The sequence below is a fragment of the Salmo salar genome, chromosome 19 (genome assembly GCF_965601325.2).
Source record: "Salmo salar chromosome 19, fSalSal1, whole genome shotgun sequence".
NCBI classification, from domain to species: Eukaryota; Metazoa; Chordata; class Actinopteri; order Salmoniformes; family Salmonidae; genus Salmo; species Salmo salar.
Genome location: NC_138309.1, coordinates 62,730,643 through 62,754,761, shown reverse-complemented (window position 1 = coordinate 62,754,761; position 24,119 = coordinate 62,730,643). Strand labels below are relative to the sequence as shown.

Sequence of the window (24,119 nt, the reverse complement as noted above, 5' to 3'; positions counted from 1 at the left end):
AACATGACCCTACGAATCTCCACTGCTTCTTGACACACTGCTCGCTTAACCCGGAAGCCAGCCGCACCAATGTGTCGGAGGAAACATCTTACAACTGGCGACCGAAGTCAGCTTGCAGGCGCCCGGACCACCACAAGGAGTTGCTAGAGCGTGTTAGGACAAGGAAATCCCGGCCAGCCAAACCCTCCCTTAACCTGGACGACGCTGAGCCAATTGTGTGCCACCTCACGGGTCTCCCGGTCATGCCCAGATGTGAATCAGCCTGGGATCGAACCCGGGGCTGTAGTGATGCTTCAAGCACTGCGATGCAGTGCCTTAGAACGCTGCACCACTCAGTAGGCCCGAGGTAATATGTACATGTAGGTAGGGGTAAAGTGACTATGTATTGATAATAAACACAAGTACCAGCAGTGATAAAAAAGAGGGGGTCAATGCAAATACGCCGGGCAGCATATGTGGAGTGTGATAATGTGTGTGTGTGTGTTTGTGTGGCGTCAATATGAATGTGTTGTGTGAGTGTATGTAGTGTGCATGTGTGTGTATTGGAGTGTATGTGTAAGTACAGTGCATTTGGAAAGTATTCAGACCCCTTCACTTTCTCCACATTTTGTTGCGTTATAGGCTTATTCTAAAATGGTTTAAATAAAAAAATGTGAAAACAGGTTCTTAGAAATGTCTGCTAATTTATGGAAAATTACCTTATTTACATAAGTATTCAGACCCTTTGCTCCGAGAGTCGAAATTGAGCTCAGGTGCATCCTATTTCCATTGATCATCCTTGAGATGTTTCTACAACTTGATTGGAATCCACCTGTGGTAAATTCAATTGACTGGACATCATTTTGAAAGGTACACACGTGTCTATATAAGGTCCCACAGTTGAAAGTGCATGTCAGAGAAAAAAACAAACCATGAGGTCGAAGGAATTGTCCGTAGAGACAGGATTGTTTCGAGGAACAGATTTGGAGAAAGGTACCACATTTTTTTTGCTACATTGAAGGTTCCCAAGAACACAGTGGCCTCCATCATTCTTAAATTTAAGTAGTTTGGAACCATCAACACTCTTCCTAGGGATGGCCGCCCAACCAAACTGAGCAATCGGGGGAGAAGGGCCTTGGTCAGGGAGGTGACCAAGAACCTGATGGTCTTTCTGACAAAGCTCCAGAGTTCCTCTGTGGAGATGGGAGAACCTTCCAGAAGGACAACCTTCTCTGCAGCACTCCACCAATCAGGCCTTTGTGGTAGAGTGGCCAGACGGAAGCCACTCCTTAGTAAAAGGCACATGACAGCACGCTTGGACTTTGCCAAAAGGCACTTAAAGACTCTCAGACCATGAGAAACAAGATTCTCAGGTCTGATGAAGCCAAGATAGAACTCTTTGCTTGAATGCCAAGCATCACATCTGGAGGAAACCTGGCACCATCCCTATGGTGAAGCATGGTTTTGAAGGCAGCATCATGCTGCGGCAGGGACTGGGAGACTAGTCAGGATCGATGGAAAGATGAACGGAGCAAAATAAAGAGAGATCCTTGATGAAAATCTGCTCCAGAGTGCTCAGATTCTCAGACTGGGGTGAAGGTTCACCTTCCAACAGGACAACAACCCTAAGCACACAGCCAAAACAACACAGGAGTGGCTTTGGGACAAGTCTCTGAATGCCCTTGAGTGGCCCAGCCAGAGTCCAGACTTGAACCCGATCTATCATCTCTGTAGAAACCTGAAAATATCTGTGTTGCAATGCTCCCCATCTAACCTGACAGAGCTTGAGAGGATCTGCAGAGAGGAATGGGAGAAACTCCCCAAATACAGGTGTGCCAAGCATATAGCGTCATACAGAAGAAGACTCAAGGGCTGTAATTGCTGCCAAAGGTACTTAAACAAAGTACTGAGTAAAGGGTCTGAATACTTATGTAAATGTAATATTTCAGTTTTTTAATTTGGATACATTTGCAAAAAAGGGTCAACGCAATAGTCCGGCTAGCCATTTGATTATCTGTTCAGCAGTCTTATGGCTTGGGGGTAGAAGCTGTTCAGGTGCCTTTTTTCCCAGACTTGGCGATCCGCTAACACTTGCCGTGCGGTAGCAGAATGAACATTGTATGGCTTGGGTGGCTAAGGGCTTTGAACATTTTTGGGGCCTTCCTCTGAAACCACCTGGTATAGAGGTCCTGGATGGCAGGGAGCTCGACCCCAGTGTAGAGCTTTTAATGGGTCCAAAAAGTTGGACCCGTTCCGAAATGGACCTGGGGCTTTTGCACTTGAACCCAATATGCATAAAACATTTTTTAAAGATATTCTGTTACAAATGGACCCGAGGACATCTAGATCCATTCTGTATAGACGTCATTTTAATAATTTTAATTCCAGCTTCCATTGATTAGATATCCAACTTTTACCACACACGGAGGAAGGTTCTATGACTGTAGCCTATTACCGCTTTGATGACTCATGATTGTCCAACCACAAGCTACACGGGCCATGCTCCACTCTCGTGAAAAGCAAGAGCAGCAGCATAAATAATAACATTTATCTCTCTCTCTCTACTGCAGCAGTCACATTTGGATCTGTATGGGCCCTTCCGGACAAGTCAATTAAAATTACACATACCCGAGACCCGTAACAATCATATCAAATCCAACCCAGACCCGTGACATTATTTCGAATTCTGCATCTGGACCCACTCCGTTACCGGTGGATCCGTGAAGACCTCGACCCCAGTGATGTACTGAGATGTCCGCACCAACCTTTGTAGCGCCTTGTGATTGAGGGCGGTGTCGTTTCCATACCAAGCGGTGATGCAGCCAGTCAAGATGCTCTCAATGGTGCAGCTGTAAAACTTTTTGAGGGTCTGAGGGGACTGCCAAATCTTTTCAACCTTCTGAGGGGGAAGAGGCGCTGTTGTGCCTTTTTCACGACTGTGCTGGTGTGACAGGACCATGTTAAGTCCTTGGTGATATGGACACCAAGGAACTTGAAGCTCTCGACCCGGTCCACTACAGCCCTGTCGATGTGGAAGGGGTGTGCTCACCCCTCTGTTTCCCGTAGTCCACAATCAGCTCCTTTGTCTTGCCGACGTTGAGGGAGAGGTTGTTGTCCTGGCACCACACTGCCAGGTCTCTGGCCTTCTCCCTATAGGCTGTCTCATCGTCAACTGTGATTAGGCCTACTACCGTTGTGTCTTCAGAAAACTTGATGATGGTCTTGCAGGCATGCGTAACCACACAGTCGTGGATGAACAGGGAGTACAGGAGGTGTCTGGGATGATGGTGTTAACGTGACCAGCCTTTCAAAGCATTTCATGGTTACAGATGTGAGTGCTACAGGACGATAGTCGTTTAGGTGGGTTACCTTTGAGTTCTTAGGAACAGGGACAATGGTGGTCTGTTTGAAACATGTTGGGATTACAGACTGGGACAAGGAGATGTAAAAATGTCCGTGAAGACAATTGCCAGCTGGTCTGTGTATGCTCTGAGAATGAGCCCTGGTATTCCGTCTGGCCCAGCAGCCTTGCGAGTGTTAATCTGTTTAAAAGTCTTACACACATCTGCCACGGAGAGCGAGATCACACAGTCGTCCGGTACAGCAGGGGCGCTCATTCTTGGCTCAGTGTTGTTTGCCTCAAAGCGAGTATAGAAGGCATTCAGCTCGTCTGGGAGATTTGCGTTACTGGGCAACTCACGGCTGGATTTCCCTTTGTTATCCATAATAGTCTGCATACCCTTCTAGATCCGACAAGCATCTAAGCCGGTGTAGTAGGATTCTATCTTAGTCCTATATTGATTTTTTCCATGTTTGAGAGCCTTGTTGGCGGTCGTAGCAGGCTATCTTGTAAGTGTTCATGTCTGTGTATTGTTCCTTGAAAATGTATAGCTCTAGCATTTAGCCTGGCGAGGATACTGCCTGTAATTCATGGATTTTGGTTAGGATACGTATGTCCAGTTACTGTGGGGACGATGTCGTTGATGCACTTATTGATGAAGCCTGTGACTGATGTGGTATGCTATCGGATGAATCCCTGAACATATTCCAGTCTGTGCTGGTGAAGCCGTCTTGTAGCTTAGCGTCCGATTCGTCGAACCACTTCCGTACTGAGCATGTCACTGGTACTTCCTGTTTGAGTTTTTGCTCTCCCTTATTTTGCTTGTAAACAGGAAGCAGGAGGATGGAGTCATGGTCTGATTTTCCAAAGGGAGGGCAAGGGAGGGCCTTGTATGCTCGTTGAGTGCCTGCTTAGTGCCATTCTCATTTTTTGGTGGAATGTAGACAGCAGTGATGATTAGAGATGAAAACTCTCTTGGTAGATAAAAAGGTACGCAATTTACCATAAGGTATTCTAGTTCAGGTGAGCAAAAGCTTGTGACTTCCTTCACACTTGAAGCAGCACACCAGTTGTTGTTTACAAAGAGGAACACTCCTCCCCTTTGGTTTTGCCTGAGTCTGTTGTCTAGGCGCAACGAGGCATGGAGAAACACTTGAGTTTTATGTCCATATCACCCGTCAGCCAAATTTTTTCACGTCCCATTGGTAGGAAACTCTCAAACGAAGCTCATCCATCTTGTTCTCAAGTCGACCATCTCCGTCAGCACCATCTCAACCAGATCTTATTGTAAACTGACATTATGATGTAATTTCAATTAGCCTTACCCGTTGGGTTGCCACAACCAAGAAGACATACATTGAAATGCAAGATGTTTCCAATCACAGATAGCCACAACTATAAGGTATTGTACCTGTCTGTCTGATTCTCTGGCAGGGGAATGTGGCAGTCGGGGGGTGGAATGTCCAGAGCTGGGGGGTGAAGGGGAGGCCAGGGTGGAGGAGGTGAGGGAGGGGGTCATGTAGCCCCTCCCCACGCTGTCCCTGCCCCCACCCAGTGAGGAGGGGGGGAGAGGAGAGGAGTCCAGGGCTACGCTGCTCACCCGGCTCTCGATCTCCTCCGCCCTCAGCTCAGTGCTCTCCTTCTCTTCCTGGATCAGCCTGAGAGGAGATGGGGAAAGAGAGAGTAAAAGAGAAAGGGGAGGAGAGGAAGAGAGATGAGATGGCGGAAGCAAGTGGAGGTCAGTGGAAAAGTGAGGAAAGGAGAAGAGAGAGGAAGAAAACAGAGCGAGAGGAGTTAAGGAGAGGAGAGGGTACAAAAAGAGGAACATAACTCAGTTTAGCATTTTACTCCTAAACTGAGGATAGCCGCAATGAGATGAGGAATAAATGTTTGTGGTATCAAAATCAAATCAAATCAAATTGTATTTGTCACATGCGTCGAATACAACAGGTGTAGACCTTACTGTGAAATGCTTAATTACAAGCCCTTAACCAACATTACAGTTAAATAAATAGAGGTAAGAAAATATTTACTAAATAAACCAAGTGAAAAAAATAAATAATAATCGGATCAAAAAGTAACACAATAAAATTACATAACAATAACGAGGCTATATACAGGGGGTACCGGTATCGAGTCAATGTGCGGGGGTACAGGTTAGTCGAGGTCATTTGTAAAGTTTTGTCATGCCCTCTCCACAACTGTCTTGGTGTGTTTGGACCATGATAGTTCGTTGGTGATGTGGACACCTTAATAATATGCTTGTGGAATACACCTTTGGATTGAGTAAAGCAAAGGAGGTGTGAGTCTTTCTTTCTGTATCTGCGGTATTCACTCCTGGTTTGGACAAAGCAAAGGCAGAGGTCAATTTTAGATATGTGTTTTTGTATGTGGAATCACCCATTTGTATGTGGAATTACCCTCAGGATCACCCATTGAATGGGAACAGAAGATATTTCATATGTGGCAAAAGGGGGTTATTGTGATTTGTATACAATGTGTTAATCTCATGCTGTTAACAGGCCCCTTTGCTGTGTGAACCTAACTCATGTTAGGTTGCCTCTGATTATCTGAACGGGCGCACCTGCTTGGATCCCCTTATAATGAGGGAAGGACACACATTTCTCTCTCTCTCTCCTCCCGCACTCGTTACAACATCAAACGCTACCGCAACAGCCACAGCCAGTTAGCTACCAATGTAACAGAACCAGCGACGAAGCACAGAGCCCGAGTGATGTTGTGTAAAGAGGAGAGGGCCTAGACCTTAGCCCTGGGGGACGCCAGTAGTGAGACCATGTGGTGCAGATGCAGATCCTCTCCACGCCAACTGATAGGAGCAACCTGCCAGGTAGGATGCAATCCAGGAGTGTGCAGAGTCTGAGACGCCCATGGTTTACAGTGGATAGATATAGGAGGATGAGAACAGAGGAGAGAGAGAGTCAGCTTTGCCAGAGCGCAGAGAAAAGTGGTCTCAGTTGAGTAAGCCAGTTAGGGTCAAGAAGATCATTCTGAGAGAGTTGGTCAGAGACAGCACAGTGCGTTCAAGTGTTTTGGAAAGAAAAGAAAGAAGAGTTGCCGGATCTGTAGTTTTTGAGAAGGGGAGTGACTCTGACCATCTTGAAGTCTGAGGGGACGCAGCCAGTGTTCAGGGATTAGTTGATGAGGGAAGTGAGGAATGAGAGAAGGTCTCCAGAGATGGTCTGGAGAAGGGAGGAGGGGGTGGGGTCAAGCGGGCTGGTCGTCGGGCGGCCGGACGTCATTAATCGCAGTTCTGTGTGTGGGGGACCAATTGGACTCCGTAGGCTTAGTGAAAAGGGAACGGATGTCGTCAGCCATTTTTTCAAAGTCGTTGACAAAGTTGTCCGCAGAGAGGCAGGATGGTGGGCAAGAGGTGGAAGATGAAGGAGGGAGGAGAAAGTGGAGGGCAAGGAGGTAGAAGATGGAGGAGAAAGTGGAGAAGAGTTTCTCAGGGTTGGGGGCAGAAGCTTGAAATGTAGAGTGATAGAAAGTGGCTTTAGCAGCGGATACAGAGGAAGAGAAGGTAGAGAGGAGGGAGTGGGAGGATGATAGGTCCTTCGGAAGTTTAATTTTCCTCCATTTCCACTCCGCTGCCCGAAGCCCTGTTCTGTCAGCACGCAGTGATGACCATCTGGGTAAGGGCTGAGTGGGTAGGGTTGGAGGAAATAAAGTAGTGATCAGAGATATGGGGTTTGCAGTGAGATTAGTAAGCGAACAGCCTCTAGTGAACATGAGGTCAAGCGTATTGCCTGCCTTGTGAGTGAGAGGTGACCGGGAAAGGGTGAGGTCAAAAGAGGACAGGAGCGTAAAGAAAGAGGTGGAAAGAAATGAACTGAAGTCAGGCGTCGGGAGGTTAATGTCAGCCAGTACAATGAGTGGTGAGCCATCATCGGGAAATGAGCTTATCAAGGTGTCAATCTCATTGAGGAACTCTCCAAGGGCACCTGGTGGGCGTTAGATGACAACAATGTTAAGCTTGAGTGGACAAGTGACAGTGACAGCATGGAATTCAAAGGAGGAGATGGACAGATGAGAGAGGAAGAGAAAATCTCCACTTAGGAGAAATTAGTTGCCCTGTGCCACCACCCTGATGACCAGATGCCCTCGAACTATGAGAGAACACATAGATGATGAGAGAGCAGCTGGAGTAGCAGTGTTCTCTGGGGAAACCCATGTCTCAGTCGGGGACAAAAAGTGTAGGGACTGAAGGGCAACATGGGCTGAGATGAACTCAGCCTTATTGGCCGTAGATCGGTAGTTCCAAATGCTACCAGCGAACCAGAATTCCACATGGGTTGTGCGTGCAGGGTACACTAAACTAGAAGGGTTGCAGGAACAGGGTGGGGAGCGCCTGTAAAACCTACAGGGCGAGGAGTGAACTGGGATGGGAAACACACATACTTGCCAAAGCTACAAAATGAGATCATCAGAAAACAACTAGGTAAGATACTCAAGTGAGAGAGTAGTGTGATTGACTAGTTAGGCGGAGCTCCCCAGGCTTTGGTTGAACCTGGGGTGGAGTACACTTATTTTCTTTACCGCCTCACATTTTTTGGTATTTCTGAGGCATTTTTAGGTATGTTAAGAACTCAAACCCATTATTCCTGTTTGCGGTGTAGCTGAATACTTACTTGATCTCCTTGTTGATGGCCTCCAGTTGCTCCTGCAGCATGATGGCGAGGGTCTGCACGTCCGTCTGCCCACTGGGCGAGAGCAGCTCCGAGCCAAACAGGGTCTCCCTGTCGTCCTCGTCGTCTGAGCAGCCCCCCTCGACTCCCCCCTCGAACCCGGGACCCAGCATGTTGCCACTGTCCCACTCTCCATACTGTAGAGAGACCGGGGAGGAGGAGAGAGAGAAAGAGAGAGAGGAAGTATGAAAGAATTAAGCGAAAGGGAAAAAGTAGAGATGAAGTTTTTCCTACAGGCGGTCCAACATGACTTGGAATGCTGTTAGCTACTTTTATCCTCGCGTATCAACTCACAACACAAACAAAATGGCCCCCATGTGTAGGAGTGACAGGTCACTCAATCAATCACAAATAATGAAAACACATTAGGCACCACCCAGGGAGCTAGCCTGGTCCTATACTGTACGTTGTGGGACATGAGTTAGGAGTTGAAACCCTGATGAAGACAGCATAGCTGTCGAAACGTTGGTATTTATAACATTTTTTGCATTGGAGCCATAAGAGTGTGCACCATTTCTTTTGTTTTCTTTTCTGAGGTTGGCTATAGCCCTTACAGTATGGAACCAGGCCACCAGGGAGCTACAGTCCTGTAGGTAGTCGAAGAGATCCTCACCTTGTTGCTGTCATCCCTGGGGGGAGCCCATCGGCCGCGGTGTGCCCTCCGGACCACCACGCCACTGGAGGAGCTGCCGTAGCCGGCTGGGAGGGAGCCACCACCCTGGGGGTAACGGAGCTCTGAGGCACTCCCTGGAAGAGATCTTCGAAAAAGGGTGGAGGGAAGTGAGCTCACGTTGCTCGTCCTACAGAGTTTGTGAGATTTTATGAGATGAGAAAATAAAATTGCTTTATTCGTTATAGCACATTTTTTGGAATGTATTGCCGCCATTTCCTGAATAAAATGTACTTTTTTCATAAAAAAATATTTCAAATATTCAAACAAATTGCGTTATTGTGACATTTGATCCTTAATCACAACAATGGTTTATTCGTTACATTCACTACATTAGGAAAAAAATCTAATTTTACATCAACTGACAGAAAGTGAGAATAACAACGTAAACTTAAAATCAACTCTTTGTCCTGTTCGTCTCTTTGCTAAATATAAAACAAACATTTAGAAAGTCTATTTTATGAAGAGTAAAGTGTTATTTTCCCCTCGAAATAGAGAACAAATGTGTTAATTTGATGCTTTTATAAAATGTATTTATAAATACCCTTGAAGCTCCATTGTGGCTAACCTGGAATAGGAAGAGCCAGGCCTGCCCCTCAGTTGATCCAGCTCCAGCTGAATCCTCTCCAGCTCAGCTATGAGTTGGTCCTAGGAGAGAGAGACGGAGCACATGATGACATAATATTCCAGTAAAGAAAAGTTTCAACTTTTTTACATGCATCTATTGCCCTATTAAAAGAACAAAACAAAGCACGGATACAGAAGCAAGTAAGAATAACTAAAGAACAGACAGAACTAATTAATCACAAAAGTCTAGGTCTCAAAATACTGCCGTCAGTGCAGAGCAGTGTGACTGGTCTCCAGTTCCTGCAGTGAAACACATAAACCCTTGTGATGATAAAGAGGAAGTTGCATATCGAGACTAGGGAGTACTCAAAAGATTAGGCGTTCAACAAGAGTTCTTCGAAGAACCTTAGGGTTCTTGGCACTGAAAATTGCCCCCAAAAGGTTTTTCCAAGAACCCCATAGGAGGTGGGGTTCATCGAGGAACCTCCTTAGTTGGTGGGGGTTCTTGCAGGAAACTAACTACCCAACTGAAACTTTTGGATTTGAAAGACAGCAGGTGCAGGCACTTAATTGAAAAATGTAAAGATCTCCTCAATTTAAGGTAAGGTTTGTCCCTTGTATGATCTATGTTTTATGATACATCTATCTTTTCATATTTGTGCAAATCTTTCTAAAATGGACACAATTCAGTGGATATCAATCAACAAAAAGGTATGAATATGTAGGCTATAAGAATATGTTGAAGGCTAGCTGTACTGGGTGGCTAACTGCTCACTTTTGTGTCTGTGTCTGCAGGTATACAGACAAGGAGGCATACAAAAGGTATGTCAATTGGTATTGTCATGTTATGCAGATCGCATGTACCATCCTCCTCCCTTACCTCTTTAATGAATATCTCATAGGCCTCTACATTATGGACAAGGTATGTGGATGAAAACCATTATCAAAACAGTTTTTTTCATTCACATTTACCACAAAAACAAGGTATGAACACTGTCGAGTGCATGTTTTGTTAATCATCTGTATAATTAAATGCTTTGGGGATTCACAGACTTCACCCTCCCTACACCTCTGATGAATATAACAGGAAACCTGTTCGATCACCATGCACTGCAAATTCATTCTGGCTGTGGTTACGGAGAACATCAACACCTTAACATCGACAGGCCAGAGGATTTACCCATTGGACTTGGGACTCTGCTGGGAGTTTACCTCATAATTGATATTTTAATTGCGCTTTGCCACTAAAATCAAAATAAACACTGAGAACTAAAACATTGTTGTTATTGTTGTGCGTATTATTATGATTGTTTATAATCATAACAAGGGAGGGGGTAGTTCAAAAATGAACCTGAAAAGGTTCATTGAGGATCCATTAAAAGGAAGAACTTATAGGGGTTCCCTATAGTTTCAATTTGAAGAACTCCCAAAGGACACTCCAGTAACCTTTTCTTTTTAGAGTGAGCATAAACTATCTACCCTATTATTCCAAAAAGGGTTTGCAAAAGTCAGTGTACAGGCCTAAAGGCAGTCCAACAGTTTTAAATCGGTATAAAGTACAGCTGATGTGCTCATTCCATGTATATACAGATGTAAAGTACAGCAATAACATATAGAAGGAAATCTGACCGACTGGATACAAGAAGGAGAAGATATGTACCTTGTTTGCTAGCAGATCATCTTGGATTTTCTTCATGTTTGCTAGCTCCTCTGACAGGGAATTCTAGATGAGGGGAGGAGTGATTGTGCCAAGTTGACTCATGTTTGCTGTTGATTACGTTGATTAAAAAATACTTACTGATCATTAATGGCAATTTTAGCTTAACTTAGCATATGTTTAACAAAGCTTTATAGCACCTTCTCCTCGAGGGCAGCCATTCTCTCTTTGAGGTGAAGCTGCAGTCTCTCGTTGGACTCAGACAGTAGCTTGTCCACCGTATCCGAGAGGCGTTTGTTGTGTTCGTCATTCATTTTCTCTCTCTGCCTTGCCTGAAACGTAGACAAAGTGACACAGTGGGGGTCAAGGTCGAAAACAGATGTGAAGGGAAAAAATTATAAAAAGCAGAACCAACTGTTTTGTTTCGGGTAGCAATAAGAGTTCAAACAATTCACAAAGACAGGATTGGGTTTTAATTGATTGGCCAAAACGGAGGGTAAGGAACAAAATGTAACACTTCACCACTTATAGCCGGAATAATGCGTTGTAACTTGTCAGAAGCCCGCATGAGACTTAGTAAAAGGCAAGTGTACAAACAAATAATGCATTATTACCCTCTGCAATGCCTGATTTTTCTCTTCAAGTTGTGCCTCCATCTGTCGTAGTCGCTCCTCAAAGTTCCCATGGCGCTCCTCTGCCTAAAAAGAAAAGCGAGTGAAAGTGTCTGTACATGGGATCAAATATAAACTCAGACTAACACATTGAAAGATAGATTGGCTGCCAATAGGAGGACAACTCAGGTCATACAGACGGAGAGACGGACAGTTGGACAGACGGGCGGACATACGGACAGACGGACAGACAGGAAACACGGGAGACCGACAAACTGAAACAGAGACGGACGCGTTCAGGTAGAATGTGGGAAAGAGACGGACGGACAACCAAACAGTTTCACGGACAGACAGTTCAGATCCACACTTGAAAACAGAATCAAGACAGTGAACGCGGACATCCCGTACACTACAGTACCTTGTTGAGGGCAGCCACTCTCTGGGCGAGCTGGGCCTCGATCTCGGGCAGTGTCTCGGCCCTCTGCAGGGTCTGCTGGAGCTTCTGCTTGGCATCATCCAGACGCTCCTGGAGCTGCCTGTTCTTCTCCTCACTCTGACAACACACAGGAAGGGAGGAGGGAAGAGAGCGGATGAAGTCTGAGATATTTTGATACACTGTACTAAAATCCAAGTCTGAGCCCGAGGGCCGTTTTTCTGCACCCGGATTAAGCCTTGCCCTGGACTAACAGACACTTTCAATGGAGATTCTCCATTCAGAATGATTTACCTGTCTAAGATAAATCCAGATCCAGGACATTGACCATAAGAACCAGGCTCTAAGTATTAAAAGACGCTACTCTGGATATAACCTATCCATTTGTACAGGGTTACTGTACATCCTATGTGAACCACGCTCGTAGTCGTTCGTTAACCAATTACCTGTCTGTGCAGTGACTCCTTGCTGGCCAGCTCATTCTCCAGCTTGTCTTTGATGTCATGTAGAGAGGTTGCTTCCCTCTGAGCACTGAGGTACCTGCAAACAACATGGACACATTGTTAGCAGGGGGGAAAAAAGGAGGATATTACCAACGATGAACGTCGGTCAAGATGACCGGCAGCGAGCACTGTAAACGCAAAAGTTATTTGGCACGAAAGGAACGTAAACGCTTTTCACCAATGTAAAGGCGCCTAAATGATGTTTAAGTGTGTTTATGCTCCACTACATCCCTGACCATTAGTTATGAACTACCACCCTTCACAGCATGTAGACACAAGCCAACTCTTGCAGTGCGCTGTAACAATTGAAAATACCCAAACAGTGAGATAAAGAGGTAAGCTGCGAGGTACAGGTGTTGTGACACCTTGGTGACAACTTTTCAGATAACGAGGAAAACACCTGGTAGTTTGGCACCATAGTCCCGGGTGTTAAAAAGGGTGTTAAAAAGAGGGTTACCTGCGCTCTAACGTAGTGATCCTCTCCTCCATATCCTCCCTTTGGCACAGAGCCTGAATGATGCAGAGACATAGTGAAGCATGTTTAAATCATCCAAAGAAACACATCAATTATACATGGCACACTGTAACATTCCGAACAGCATCAAATGGCAACCTAAACATCTAACAGGGGAACGTGCACATTCGGAATTGGCTACTGATTGACTATTCACTGTCCCATTTGTTCCGTCACTGTATACATGCACAGCTCCTCTTGTCTATCTTGTCACTTAGGGTTCTTCTTTCATATTCTATCCAAGAGGTACAACTTTAGTTGTTTGGACTTTGAAATGAATAGCCATGATAAATATGACTCATAAATGCCTCTTTTCCACTAGGCATTCCAATGCTCTGTGCTTTGAGATATTTGCATTGGATGAACATAGTGGGATGGAACAGTCGCTGGAACAGAAAGGCCCGGGAGCTGATAGAATCTAAGTCAGGTGTGGGCAAACTACTGCCCGCGGGTCGCATCTGGCCCGCCAGCCAATTATTATTATTTTGTTTTTTTGTGGAAATGATTATTTTGTGTGAAATAAATGCTCCAGGCTACATTTGAACATCTAAAACTAAGTAGAGAGTATGTAGAAATTACAATGGACTTATTTACAAAGTAAATAACTTCTCTATTTCTGACCCGCAAATCAATTTTGACAAAGAAACCCCCCCCCCCCCCCCCATAGAATTTCATAATCCCGATGTGGCCCTCTAGCCAAAAAGTTTGCCCACCCCTGATCTAAGGCCTTGGCCAAGAACAGATTGGCCTGACATACCTCCTTCACATCCCTCTGGAGCTTCTGATTGGCCTCCTCCGACTTCGTCACTTCCCTCCTGGCGGCTGCAAGCTGTTCCTCTATTTCCCCAACCTGACGTCGCATGAGGAAGAGCAATAAGATGGTTAAGGGACAATAAGGGACCATAACAGAACAGAGGGCCTTCATGAGGGAAGACGTGAAGCACTGGTTTGGGCAGAGGCAGGTTTATGTTAGCTATATAGAAATGAGACTGTCATGTACTGTGTGGTTTTTGAAGAACAGATGCAATGCTATGACTGTCCACAAGAGGGAAGAGGGGAACTGGTTTTAGCAATCTCCATACAACCCCCAACCGAATCTATTTTTCTTTATCGCTCTTCTCTCTTTTTCACCCTTGTTCTCTCTCTCTCTCCTCTCACTCTCTCTCTCACACACACTGTTCTTGTGAATGGTTCATAACGGTATAGGCTAGATTATGGATCATTATAAACTAGGCAATGCATACATATACCGTTACATGTAGGGCAGGCTACATACTCTCTCTGTCTCTCTCTCTCTCTCTCTCTCTCTCTCTCTCTGTCTCTCTCTGTCTCTCTCGCTGTCTCTCTCTCTCTGTCTCTCTCGCTGTCTCTCTCTGTCTCTCTCTTTCTCTCCCTCTCCCTCTCTCTCTCTCTCTCTCTGTCGCTCTCTGTCTCTGTCTCTATGTCTCTCTCTCTCTCTCTCTCTCTCTCTCTCTCCCTCTCTCTCTCTCTCTCTCTCAAACCCACCTGTCGACACATAAGGGCCAATCTTTCCTTCAGCTGGGAGAGCTCAGCTCTCTGCCGCTCTATCTCTGTTTCTCTCTGTCTGTCGATCTCACCATCGTCCAATCCAGAGGAGGGTCCATTGGGTAGGCGCTGTTGTCGCCGGGGAGATGGTATCGAGAAAGGAGAGCGATGGGGAACAAGATGAATTAGACCCATCCTCAGACTGTTGACTATCAAAGAGACAGACTAAAGAAGAAAACGCATCATAACACCCATGATTTGCTAATGTACTGTTGTTAACTATAGGACACTAACAAACACAAACACTGGAAACGACATGCATGAATCCCCCCTTACATCTTTCCCGCCGTCCAACCCTTGTTGTCGTCTTTTAATTTGGTCTCTTAAAGAGATCACCTGCAAGAGAGGTAAATGGTGAACAAAATATATTGAATGTATTTTCTTATTATCAAGAAATGGAGCTATAACATGCTTTAATTAAACATATGTATCCCGCATGGCTTTTACCTCTTGAGCGGATGCTTGTAGTTGATCCTCCAAAAGGGTCACTCTCTCAAGGGCCACACGGAGTCGCTCTCGAACCTTATGGGCCAAAATAAGAAATGACTGAGAAACGCTGAGAAATGTGTCTGTGTGGGTCTTTTCCATCAAAGCAAAAAAAAAGCGACTGTTGAGAGAAAGCTACAGTAGCTGCTTATGAGTTGGGATGGAGACCCCAAAATGGCAGCCTGGTTGCCCACCTTCTCATCCAAAGCCTTGTGGTGCTCAAACAGGGACTTGAGGGCCTTGAGGACCTCCACTTCACTGGAGACCCCCGCCGGGGACTGGGCCTGCCTCTTCACCACCGTCATCCTCAGACTGCGCTCGTGACGAGACACAAGACACTCCAGGTGCTCTAGTAACAACTGCGGGAGTAGAGAGCGATAAAGTGATTGAGGTAGAAGAAGAGAGAGAAAGAGAGAAGTAAGAGATGCAAGGATGGAGATGGAGAGAGAGGCAAAGTAAAAGGGGAGAAAGACAAGCAGAGTTGGAGATGGAAAGAAAGAGAAAGGTGAGGAAAAAGAAAGAAAAGGGAGGAGAGAGAAGGTAAGAGAGGCAGATTAGGAGAGGGAGATAGACAAGGAAAGGTGGCAGAAAGACCGAGTAAGATAGTTTAGAGGGAGTAGAGAGGGTTGGAAGAGCATAAGGTAGCAGAAAGAGAAGGGGGAGAAACACACGGAGAAAAAAGGAGGGCAGGGGGATGGAAGGGGAAAATGTGAAAGTGAGTACTAGGGAGGAGAAGAACGAGTATTCGAGTCAATACCACAACTATGATGTGTGAGAAAGAACAAACACATCTGCTGTGAGAGTGCTAGCGAGTAAAATGGCCGATAAACATCTTACACGTGTGTTGTTTCTCTCCGCCTTGAGCTCAGCAATCTCCTCTTCCCTCTCCAGTAGCTGCTCTCGGCAAACATTCAGCTCCTTAGTCAGCACAGCAAACTCCTGCATAGCCCCCAAGCAACATAACATTCATGAACAATATGGGCGACCTGTAACATGCTCACATATTCACAATCAAAGTAGATGCAAAATGACAGGAAATATACTTTAATCTGCTTCTAACTATAAGTTAACACAAACACACACACACGCACACACGCACTCACACACACACACACACATACACACACACACACACACACACACACACACACACACACACACACACACACACACACACACACACACACACACACACACACACACACACACACACACACACACGCTATCAGTCTCAGGCTCATACCCTCCTCTGTGAACTGGCCTTCAAGGATTATATCACTGTTACACAATGATACTGCACTGAAATGCAATGGAGAGGTGAGAAACACTCACAGCATTGACGTGTCACTTACAGTGCTAACTGGAAACACACTGTCAACAACAGTGCGAGTAAAATGTATTGCCATCACAAGGTAATATAACATGCAACCATCGTTTAATTATTCCTTATGATCACAAGCCTTCCGGAAAAAAACCCGATCTCTATTACTTGGAGGGGAAAAAAACACCAACAACTTCAGCTTTATGTTGTAGGCACAAGGTTTAGAACCTTTGTTGTTGAGGCACAAGAACCACTTGACTACCGTTAGACTAGAGGACTACAACGGCAACGTGTTACGCCGCAACGCAAGCCATAGTAACAATCGCATTCGAAATGCAAATCGGAGATAAGAGAAGGGGGAGTATACAGATGGTGACACAGTAGGACCGTTGGCGCTCGGCCTTCTGGGATTGGTCCTTGTTTGGGTTAAAGCTCTGAATTTCACTTGGCATCTCTTCTCATTTCTTTTTATTCCATCTCTCTGTTATTCTCACTGTCTGACTGTATGGTCATTGGATAGACTATGGGCTCCACTCAATAGCACTCATATTTAAAGAGTAACATACGAACATACCCTTTATCAACATGGTCCAATTGGTTGTCATATGCTATGTACACTGCACAGTTCACATACGTTTGTTTTGTTTATTGTACGGAATGTGTGTTGTGTGCTTATATATGAAACGTATTAGTTCTAATCTCGAATCACAGAACGGTATTGGGGTACTGTTTCACAATCTAGTTTTCACAATAAGCTGTGTGTTGTGCCCAGGTAGGGGATATGTTAACAAAGATATGTTTCATTGAACCTGATTTAAATGTGATATATTTCAGGGAGAATATACCCACTGAAGAAGATTAGCCTCCACCTACAGTGGCCATGAAGGTCAATCTAATGAAAAATATGAATATAGTACTACTGTATAATTCCCTATTAAGCTATTGCCAATAACTGTATGGTTATTACCGTGCTAAAAACAAAAACAAAAAAATCCCTCACTCTGAGATGAAAAATTGCCGAAAGAAAATGCTGAAACAACTAAGGGAGCAAAAAGACAAAAAGGGAACACAAGCACAAATCCTCTCCATGTGTAAGCACAATACTAGTGTGGCTATTCTAAAGAGGCAGTAGTAGAATGAATGGATGTCCCTGTCTACAGCCGATAGTTTTTTCTCTACATGGTGGATGGAGCACACTGATCTGTCACTACAGGGACTTCTTTTGAGCCAGCTTGGCTCTGCAACTGACACATACACCCGCACGTACGAACACACTCACACACACATGCAGTCGCGGGCACGCACGCACCACACACACACACACACACACACACACACACACACACACACACACACACACACACACACACACACACACACACACACACACACACACACACACACACACACACACACACTTAGACATGCCAATCACACCCACATACTCACACGAACATATACTGACAGTACCCACACTCATACACAGATGTACTATACACAACCCCCCGTACTAGGCTTGAGTGATATACCGTTTATACCGTATACCGGGATATTTCTAAATACCGACGGGGTTGGTGGGTGCGTGCTATGCCACTGCTTCTAACTATAAGTTAAGTATACCTATAAGCATTCTAAGATGTAATAAATGATATCCAGCTCAGGCCTCCGGCTATGCATTCGGTTTGCTAACTTGCTAGCTAGGTGGCTAGATGTAAAGGTCAAGCTTCTTGGCTACAGCAGAGACATTCAATCTCCTCCTGGATCAAGATCCCTGTTGCCTAAATTGTTTTTTTTTTATTGTTTTTTTAAAGCGCACCCTTGTGTGCAAATTCGGTAATACATGGTACAGAAACGATACGACGGTATGAAAATATGGATATCGCCCAACTGTACCCCATACACACCCAAACACAACTGCACCACACACACACACACACACACACACACACACACACACACACACACACACACACACACACACACACACACACCACACACACACACACACTATACTGTACCTGTGGCAGGGCGATGGACAGCTGTCTCGAGAGGGAGTCCTTCTCGTGGCCCAGCTCTCTGAGGCGTAGCTGGGCCGTCCCAAGGCTGTCCTGGGTCTCCCTCAGGCTCTCCAACAGCCTCTCCCTCTCGGTCAGCATGTTGACCATCAGGGATTCCAGGTTCCCTGTGCTGCCCCCCTCGTCGCCCCCGCCCCTGGATTCTCCTCGGCCACCGTAGCCCCCTCCCCCCATGGCCCCACCAGGGCCTCCAATCCCAGCCCCAACCCCAGGAGAGGAGGGGCCTCCTCCGCGCCCGTCCTCCGAAATGGTGGGCATCACCTCACACATCATCATGAGACTGGAGAGAGTGTGGTGGGCTCCGGGAGAAAACGTCTATGTTAGGAGTGCTTGTTTACGCAAAAGCCCTGTGTGCAGGGGTTCCGTAGGTCAAAGTGCGTGTACGTGTGATTCGTGGACAGAATGTCAATCTGTTACCTCACTTGCATGCGAGCTTCTGTTTGAGCCTGTTAATCTCATCACTGAAATGACAGAGTGTAAAAAAGAGAAATCGTTGCTTTATTTCTTTGTCAAAAATAGCTTTCAATCAGTCATGTTCAATGCTTCCTCTTCCCTCTAATTTTGTCTATTGCCTTACTTATTTTCTCCAAAACAACACCAACAAATAGGCCTAGTGGATTTTTCTCTCTCACTGCTTTTTCTTACTGTGCAACAATCTGGGTGTTGTTTACCATTATGGAACTATGTGATCTTAAATGACCAAAGCAGTAAGGAAGTATCTATGGGAAACTGGGCTGTGGTTTGAGTCTAGGATTGGCTGAGGGTGAGGAAGGGGAGGGGCCGCAGGGGAGGAAGGCCCACCTTCCGACTCGGTCCACTGATTGGGTCTTCACAGCACCGGGAGCGATACCTCAAAGAAATGAAGATAGACGAAGTGTCACACTAGGCCCACCTTAGTTAACACACTGTATACAAGAAAATAGAAGCTAGGCCAGTACTACTACTACTACTGTAAGACAATGGCACAAACAGAAATCTGTACTGCAACTCTTTGTAAGTGTAGACAGATAATAACCCGAAATATGCAATGAAATGTACAGGGCATGGGTCGTGTTCAGCAGGGCACATGTTTTTAAATGTTTTGCAATGGAAAACAAAACATGGTGTTCTTATTGGACAAGTTCAGGTGGCACCTCCCCATTTTAAAATGTTTTCTCCCTACTGAACAAGGCCCTGTTATTGACAAGATGTAGGAATGGCCCAAACACCTCAGGCTCGAGGAAGTGCGTGTTATACTTATTAGTGTATTCTCTGTGATGAACCAAGCCAAAACAAGACCTGAAGTCACCAAGCCTGGTCCAGGAAAGCTGCAGAGTTTTTTTCCACTTCATCGTATATATAATAAACGCACAAATATGGAAAACCCGGTGCCAAATGACAGTGAAAGATAGTCTTTCAACAAATTTGAATGGAACTGAAAGGGAGAAGAGCCATTGAAACGAAATGTGGAAGGGGGTGAACGGTTGGACGTTCTTGACTTTTGATTCTCTTAAATTTATTCTCAATCTTTCTGTATTATGAAATGTAAATGTGATGTAAGGTATTTTATTGATATTAATCCCCAGTTTTTTTTAATCCCAAAATTATCTAAATTAAGATTTTTTTTATTTTTTATAATAAACAAATATAGTCCATTAAATATGAAATAACTTAGTGTTCAGGCTTTTGTGACCACACAGACCTATGTAGCTTAATCTAAAGGCAGTTCCAGAACCTCGCCTCTCCAGACCGGGGAGCACACTGGCACATGCTGGTTCTGTAGTCTTTTTGAGAGAAACTAGTACTGGTACAGTAACAACAATGGGCTATCTGGGAAGACTACAACTCCCAGACTACAACTTCAAGCTTAATTCTCACACCTGTCCAGTTGTAGATAGGGCAAGTCAGGCCATCAGAACCATGAGTCAATCTAGGTATCCACTTTAGCCAGCATTCCCTCCATGACCTGCCAGGAGGGTGATGTCTGGCTAACTGTAACCCACCCAGCACCTACTGCACCTGAGTTACTGCTGCTGCTATATCAGCCTCTTCCATCTCATCCGGGAGTGCTGAGGAGGACCACCAAGGCCCTCTTTCATGCAGTAGTCTCCAACCCTGGCCCTGGAGAGCTACTGGATGTGCAGGCTTTTGTTCCAGCCCAGCAATGACACACCTTATTCAGCTCTGAGGTAGAGGAATTTAGTGATGCCCAGTGCACTGCCCGTAAAAGGGACTAGAGAGACAGACTATAGAGATGGATATTTACAGTGACACATAGATAAGCAATGTAGAACACTGCCATAAGCTCAAAGCACAAAAAGACTGGACAACCAGGCATATTGCATTTTAGCCTCTGCACTTCAGGACCAGTACTAGACATGTCCCAAGCCAGGCTCGTCCACAAAACATAATCCCAATAGTAATGTAGTAGTACTTTCATTATATTTGTGCGGTAGGCTATTCAAACATGTTAATGGCAATACAAATAGCTGACACAAGGATACGAAGGCGGACAACCCGCTCACGTTATTGTGTAGAGTCAAAGACAGTTGGGCTTGTGATGATATTTCCATCATTTTCTATAGCAAGAAAAGGACAATAGGGCCAACTGCTTTTAGGCATACTCGGCTTATGAAAGCTAGTAGGACATCTAGCACCATGCCTTTTATGCGCCTGACACACTGACTAATATGTAATGCGGACTAATATCATCAAAGAGTTACTCAATGATCTCTGTATACTATTTATCATCATTATTGTCATCATCCCCATCATCCTCATCATCTCTGTCAATAACCCACAGATTCTCACATTGCTGGTTGGGGTTGTTCCCAGCCTGAGAATAGTGAGTTATCTCATGGTTGCTCACTATATGGCCGATTAGGAGCAATCTTGTACAGTATTAGGTTACTCAAATATAAGCTGTATACCAATGGGGGGGGGTTAAGGGAAATACAAAATGATCGAGAGAGAGAGAGAGTGAGAGAGATGAGGAAGGAAGGAAGGAAGGAAGGAAGGAAGGAAGGAAGGAAGAGCAAGGCAGCAAAAACAGCACTGTTCACCAGACATTGGGGCGGGGAGGAGTGAGGCTCCTGGCTTTCACTATTGCCGACAATGGAAGAAAGAGGGACATGATCTGTTCAACATACATTTTACACTAAATACACAGCAATTACGCACACCGAAAAAATATATATTTTACATTTTTACGCATTAATGATGACTGATTGGGCGGTTGTTTGTCCTGTGTCCCATTATCCACAATAGCGAATGCAACATAGCCTCTTCCCATCCATCTCATACCACGAAACGCATCATTGGAATCAATAACTGATTGTTAGCAGCTAGGCAGACAGAATGAAAGAAACGAAAACCAATCAAACATGCCTTTAATCGCATCCCCGACGGTGTTTCAGTGCTGAAAATGACGCGTTTGGACATGATAGGCATAGATATACCTCCATTTCTGAATGTATGGAAGAAAAAAGACGATTCGATAAAACACAAACAGCCCCAGGCAACAACTACATTCGTATAAACGAATAGCCTCGACGCACTACCTGTATTTGTCCATGATTTTGAGACATGCCTATGTTCATAAAAACATCCGCAGTTTGCATTAAGATATCTCGATGGTTAACTCTCATCATGGCATAGGCTATAGGCTACTCGGTGTATGGACAACAGAAATACACAGATCGGGTTCGAAAATTACATGTCACACATTTTGGATACAATTTAGTCCAGAGACAAACAAGAGACAAGAATGGTGATAAGAATATTCTTGGAATTGGTTGCTTCCTAAAGGTAGCATATAGGCTACGATCTATTCGTTTATTATAGGCTTATAATAAACTAGGTAATCCACATAACGGCTACATATGCTGTTAAATGTAGACAACATTATATTTATCTCTCTCTCGCTATCTCTCGCTCTCTCTCTCTCTAGGTATCACCTCACCTAACTGTATGCAAACGCAAAAGGGAGCGAGCGCGCGCGCCCTAAATAAATCGCGGTGTGTGTTGCTAACGCACCTGTCAATGCCTGACATTCCGAGCATTGAATCGTTTATTTTATTTATTTCCCTCCCTCCAAAACGCTTTCCCCCTCCCTTCCTGACAATACAATAAACATAACTGGTTATCGGCTACACACAAACGCGCACACATTTTCACGGACTCATTTGGACCGTTACAATAACGCGTGCATATTTTCTCATTTCATGCCATAAAAAAAAATGGGTTGCGAGGAGTGGTGGAAGTTCCATCCTTACCACATTCATCACGCGACATCCATATTGTTCACATCTGACGTTAAATATTCTTCGGATCCATCTCCGCTGATTTTGCCTCTTTCAAAAACCCGGATATATGGTTCCCCCCGTCTCTCTCCTTTCCACAAACGGCATAAGGGAGCGGGGAGCAACGCTACACCACCTTACCATAGCATCCCCCTCTGTCGGATTGGAAGGTAATGGGTCTTAAAGAAACATTCTCTCAGCATTCTCCGCATCTCTCTGTGATTTACGCGCGCGCGCACACACGCACGTACACACACACACACACACACAGGCCAAACAAACACCTGATTAATTATAGTCTACAGTAAATGGCTATGAGAGACAGCTAGGCCATGTTGACAGACAGACAAACTTCACCATCGTACATGGACCACACCATGCATAATGGGGACTTGTGACATCCTTAATATGATAAGAACCTAACAAATGAAAGTGAACATGGTGTGCATTAGGCTAGTTAGCATATAGTTTATAGCCCTTCTTAGACACATATCACCTACGTTCTGGTGTTACTAATGTGCACGGTTTGACTGCGGCCAGATAAGTCATTTTTGTTATGGTGTTACCTTATCAGAATTAGGCCACAGGAATGAGGAGGTGCAGTGCAAAACATCAAAAGCTATATGCTACTTACACAAACAACTATTTTAGTTTTGAACATAGGCCATGATGTTTGTATTTTCACTCACTACACCAACCAAAACTATCTCAGAGTGGACATGTAACAGAATTTCTAAATAGTTGTTTGTGTCTTGATCTGACCGGCCAGTTCTTTGAATAGCAATGAAATTAGATGACACATATTTATGTTACTAATATTACGCAGGAGGAAGTCTTTTTTTATTTTAAGACCTACATGGCACAAAAGTATGTGAAACTATCCATTCCGTGCTGAGTATGGTAAGAAAACCAATACAGACAACACAATATGACAAGAATGCTATTATATGTTTATTACATCAAGTGAGCAGCTTGTACATTTATCATGTTGTTTTATGGATATGTCGACGTGTGAGTAGAACCATATACTATGTATATACAGTATACTAGCCTATATTCAATTTCCATGCATGTTCTTTCAAATAAATAAACAAGACATTGTTTGATATATACATTTATGAAGATATTGATAGCATATCTCAGGGCAACAGATAAGCTGGGTTGAGTTTGGCAGAGTCAAAACAGAAGGTAGGGCTGTCTTTAAGAGCGAGGAAGCCCAGAAAGAGGTGATGTAATGTGTTCTCAGACAATGATGTCATCGACTGAGACACAGCTAGGATTTAAAGTGACAAAGGCATTATTAAAAACCCAGTTCAATTCTGCGTTATGCCTGGTCAGAGAAGAGTTAATCAGAGGAGCAGCAGTCCGGAGGACCAGCCTTGAGGAACGAAAGCGCTATTGATGAAACAAG

The 24,119-nt window shown here is 44.8% G+C and overlaps 1 protein-coding gene across 5 annotated transcripts in view; it reads right to left on the bottom strand.

Moving 5' to 3' along the window:
* The window catches only part of LOC106579176 (liprin-alpha-3), a 58,843-nt gene extending 35,951 nt beyond the window's left edge, over positions 1 to 22,892 (bottom strand). Inside the window, exons 1-19 of one of the 5 annotated variants that reach the window (XM_014158823.3) lie at positions 22,682 to 22,889; positions 19,230 to 19,278; positions 18,372 to 18,889; positions 15,870 to 15,971; positions 15,227 to 15,391; positions 14,994 to 15,068; positions 14,823 to 14,882; positions 14,487 to 14,615; positions 13,738 to 13,830; positions 12,924 to 12,976; positions 12,410 to 12,503; positions 11,949 to 12,083; positions 11,534 to 11,617; positions 11,120 to 11,251; positions 10,923 to 10,985; positions 9,240 to 9,343; positions 8,639 to 8,825; positions 7,969 to 8,162; positions 4,731 to 4,977 (exon numbers count right to left, since the gene is read on the bottom strand). In XM_014158823.3, coding sequence (XP_014014298.1) covers positions 4,731 to 4,977; positions 7,969 to 8,162; positions 8,639 to 8,825; positions 9,240 to 9,343; positions 10,923 to 10,985; positions 11,120 to 11,251; positions 11,534 to 11,617; positions 11,949 to 12,083; positions 12,410 to 12,503; positions 12,924 to 12,976; positions 13,738 to 13,830; positions 14,487 to 14,615; positions 14,823 to 14,882; positions 14,994 to 15,068; positions 15,227 to 15,391; positions 15,870 to 15,971; positions 18,372 to 18,704 — 2,250 coding nt within the window. In that variant the 5' untranslated portion in view covers positions 18,705 to 18,889; positions 19,230 to 19,278; positions 22,682 to 22,889. Of the gene's footprint in view, positions 1 to 4,730; positions 4,978 to 7,968; positions 8,163 to 8,638; positions 8,826 to 9,239; positions 9,344 to 10,922; positions 10,986 to 11,119; positions 11,252 to 11,533; positions 11,618 to 11,948; positions 12,084 to 12,409; positions 12,504 to 12,923; positions 12,977 to 13,737; positions 13,831 to 14,486; positions 14,616 to 14,822; positions 14,883 to 14,993; positions 15,069 to 15,226; positions 15,392 to 15,869; positions 15,972 to 18,371; positions 19,279 to 22,681 lie in introns of all 5 variants that reach the window. The other 4 variants (XM_014158830.3, XM_014158825.3, XM_014158827.3 and 1 more) reach the window with 4 other exon arrangements.
* Positions 22,893 to 24,119: the final 1,227 nt, after the last annotated feature.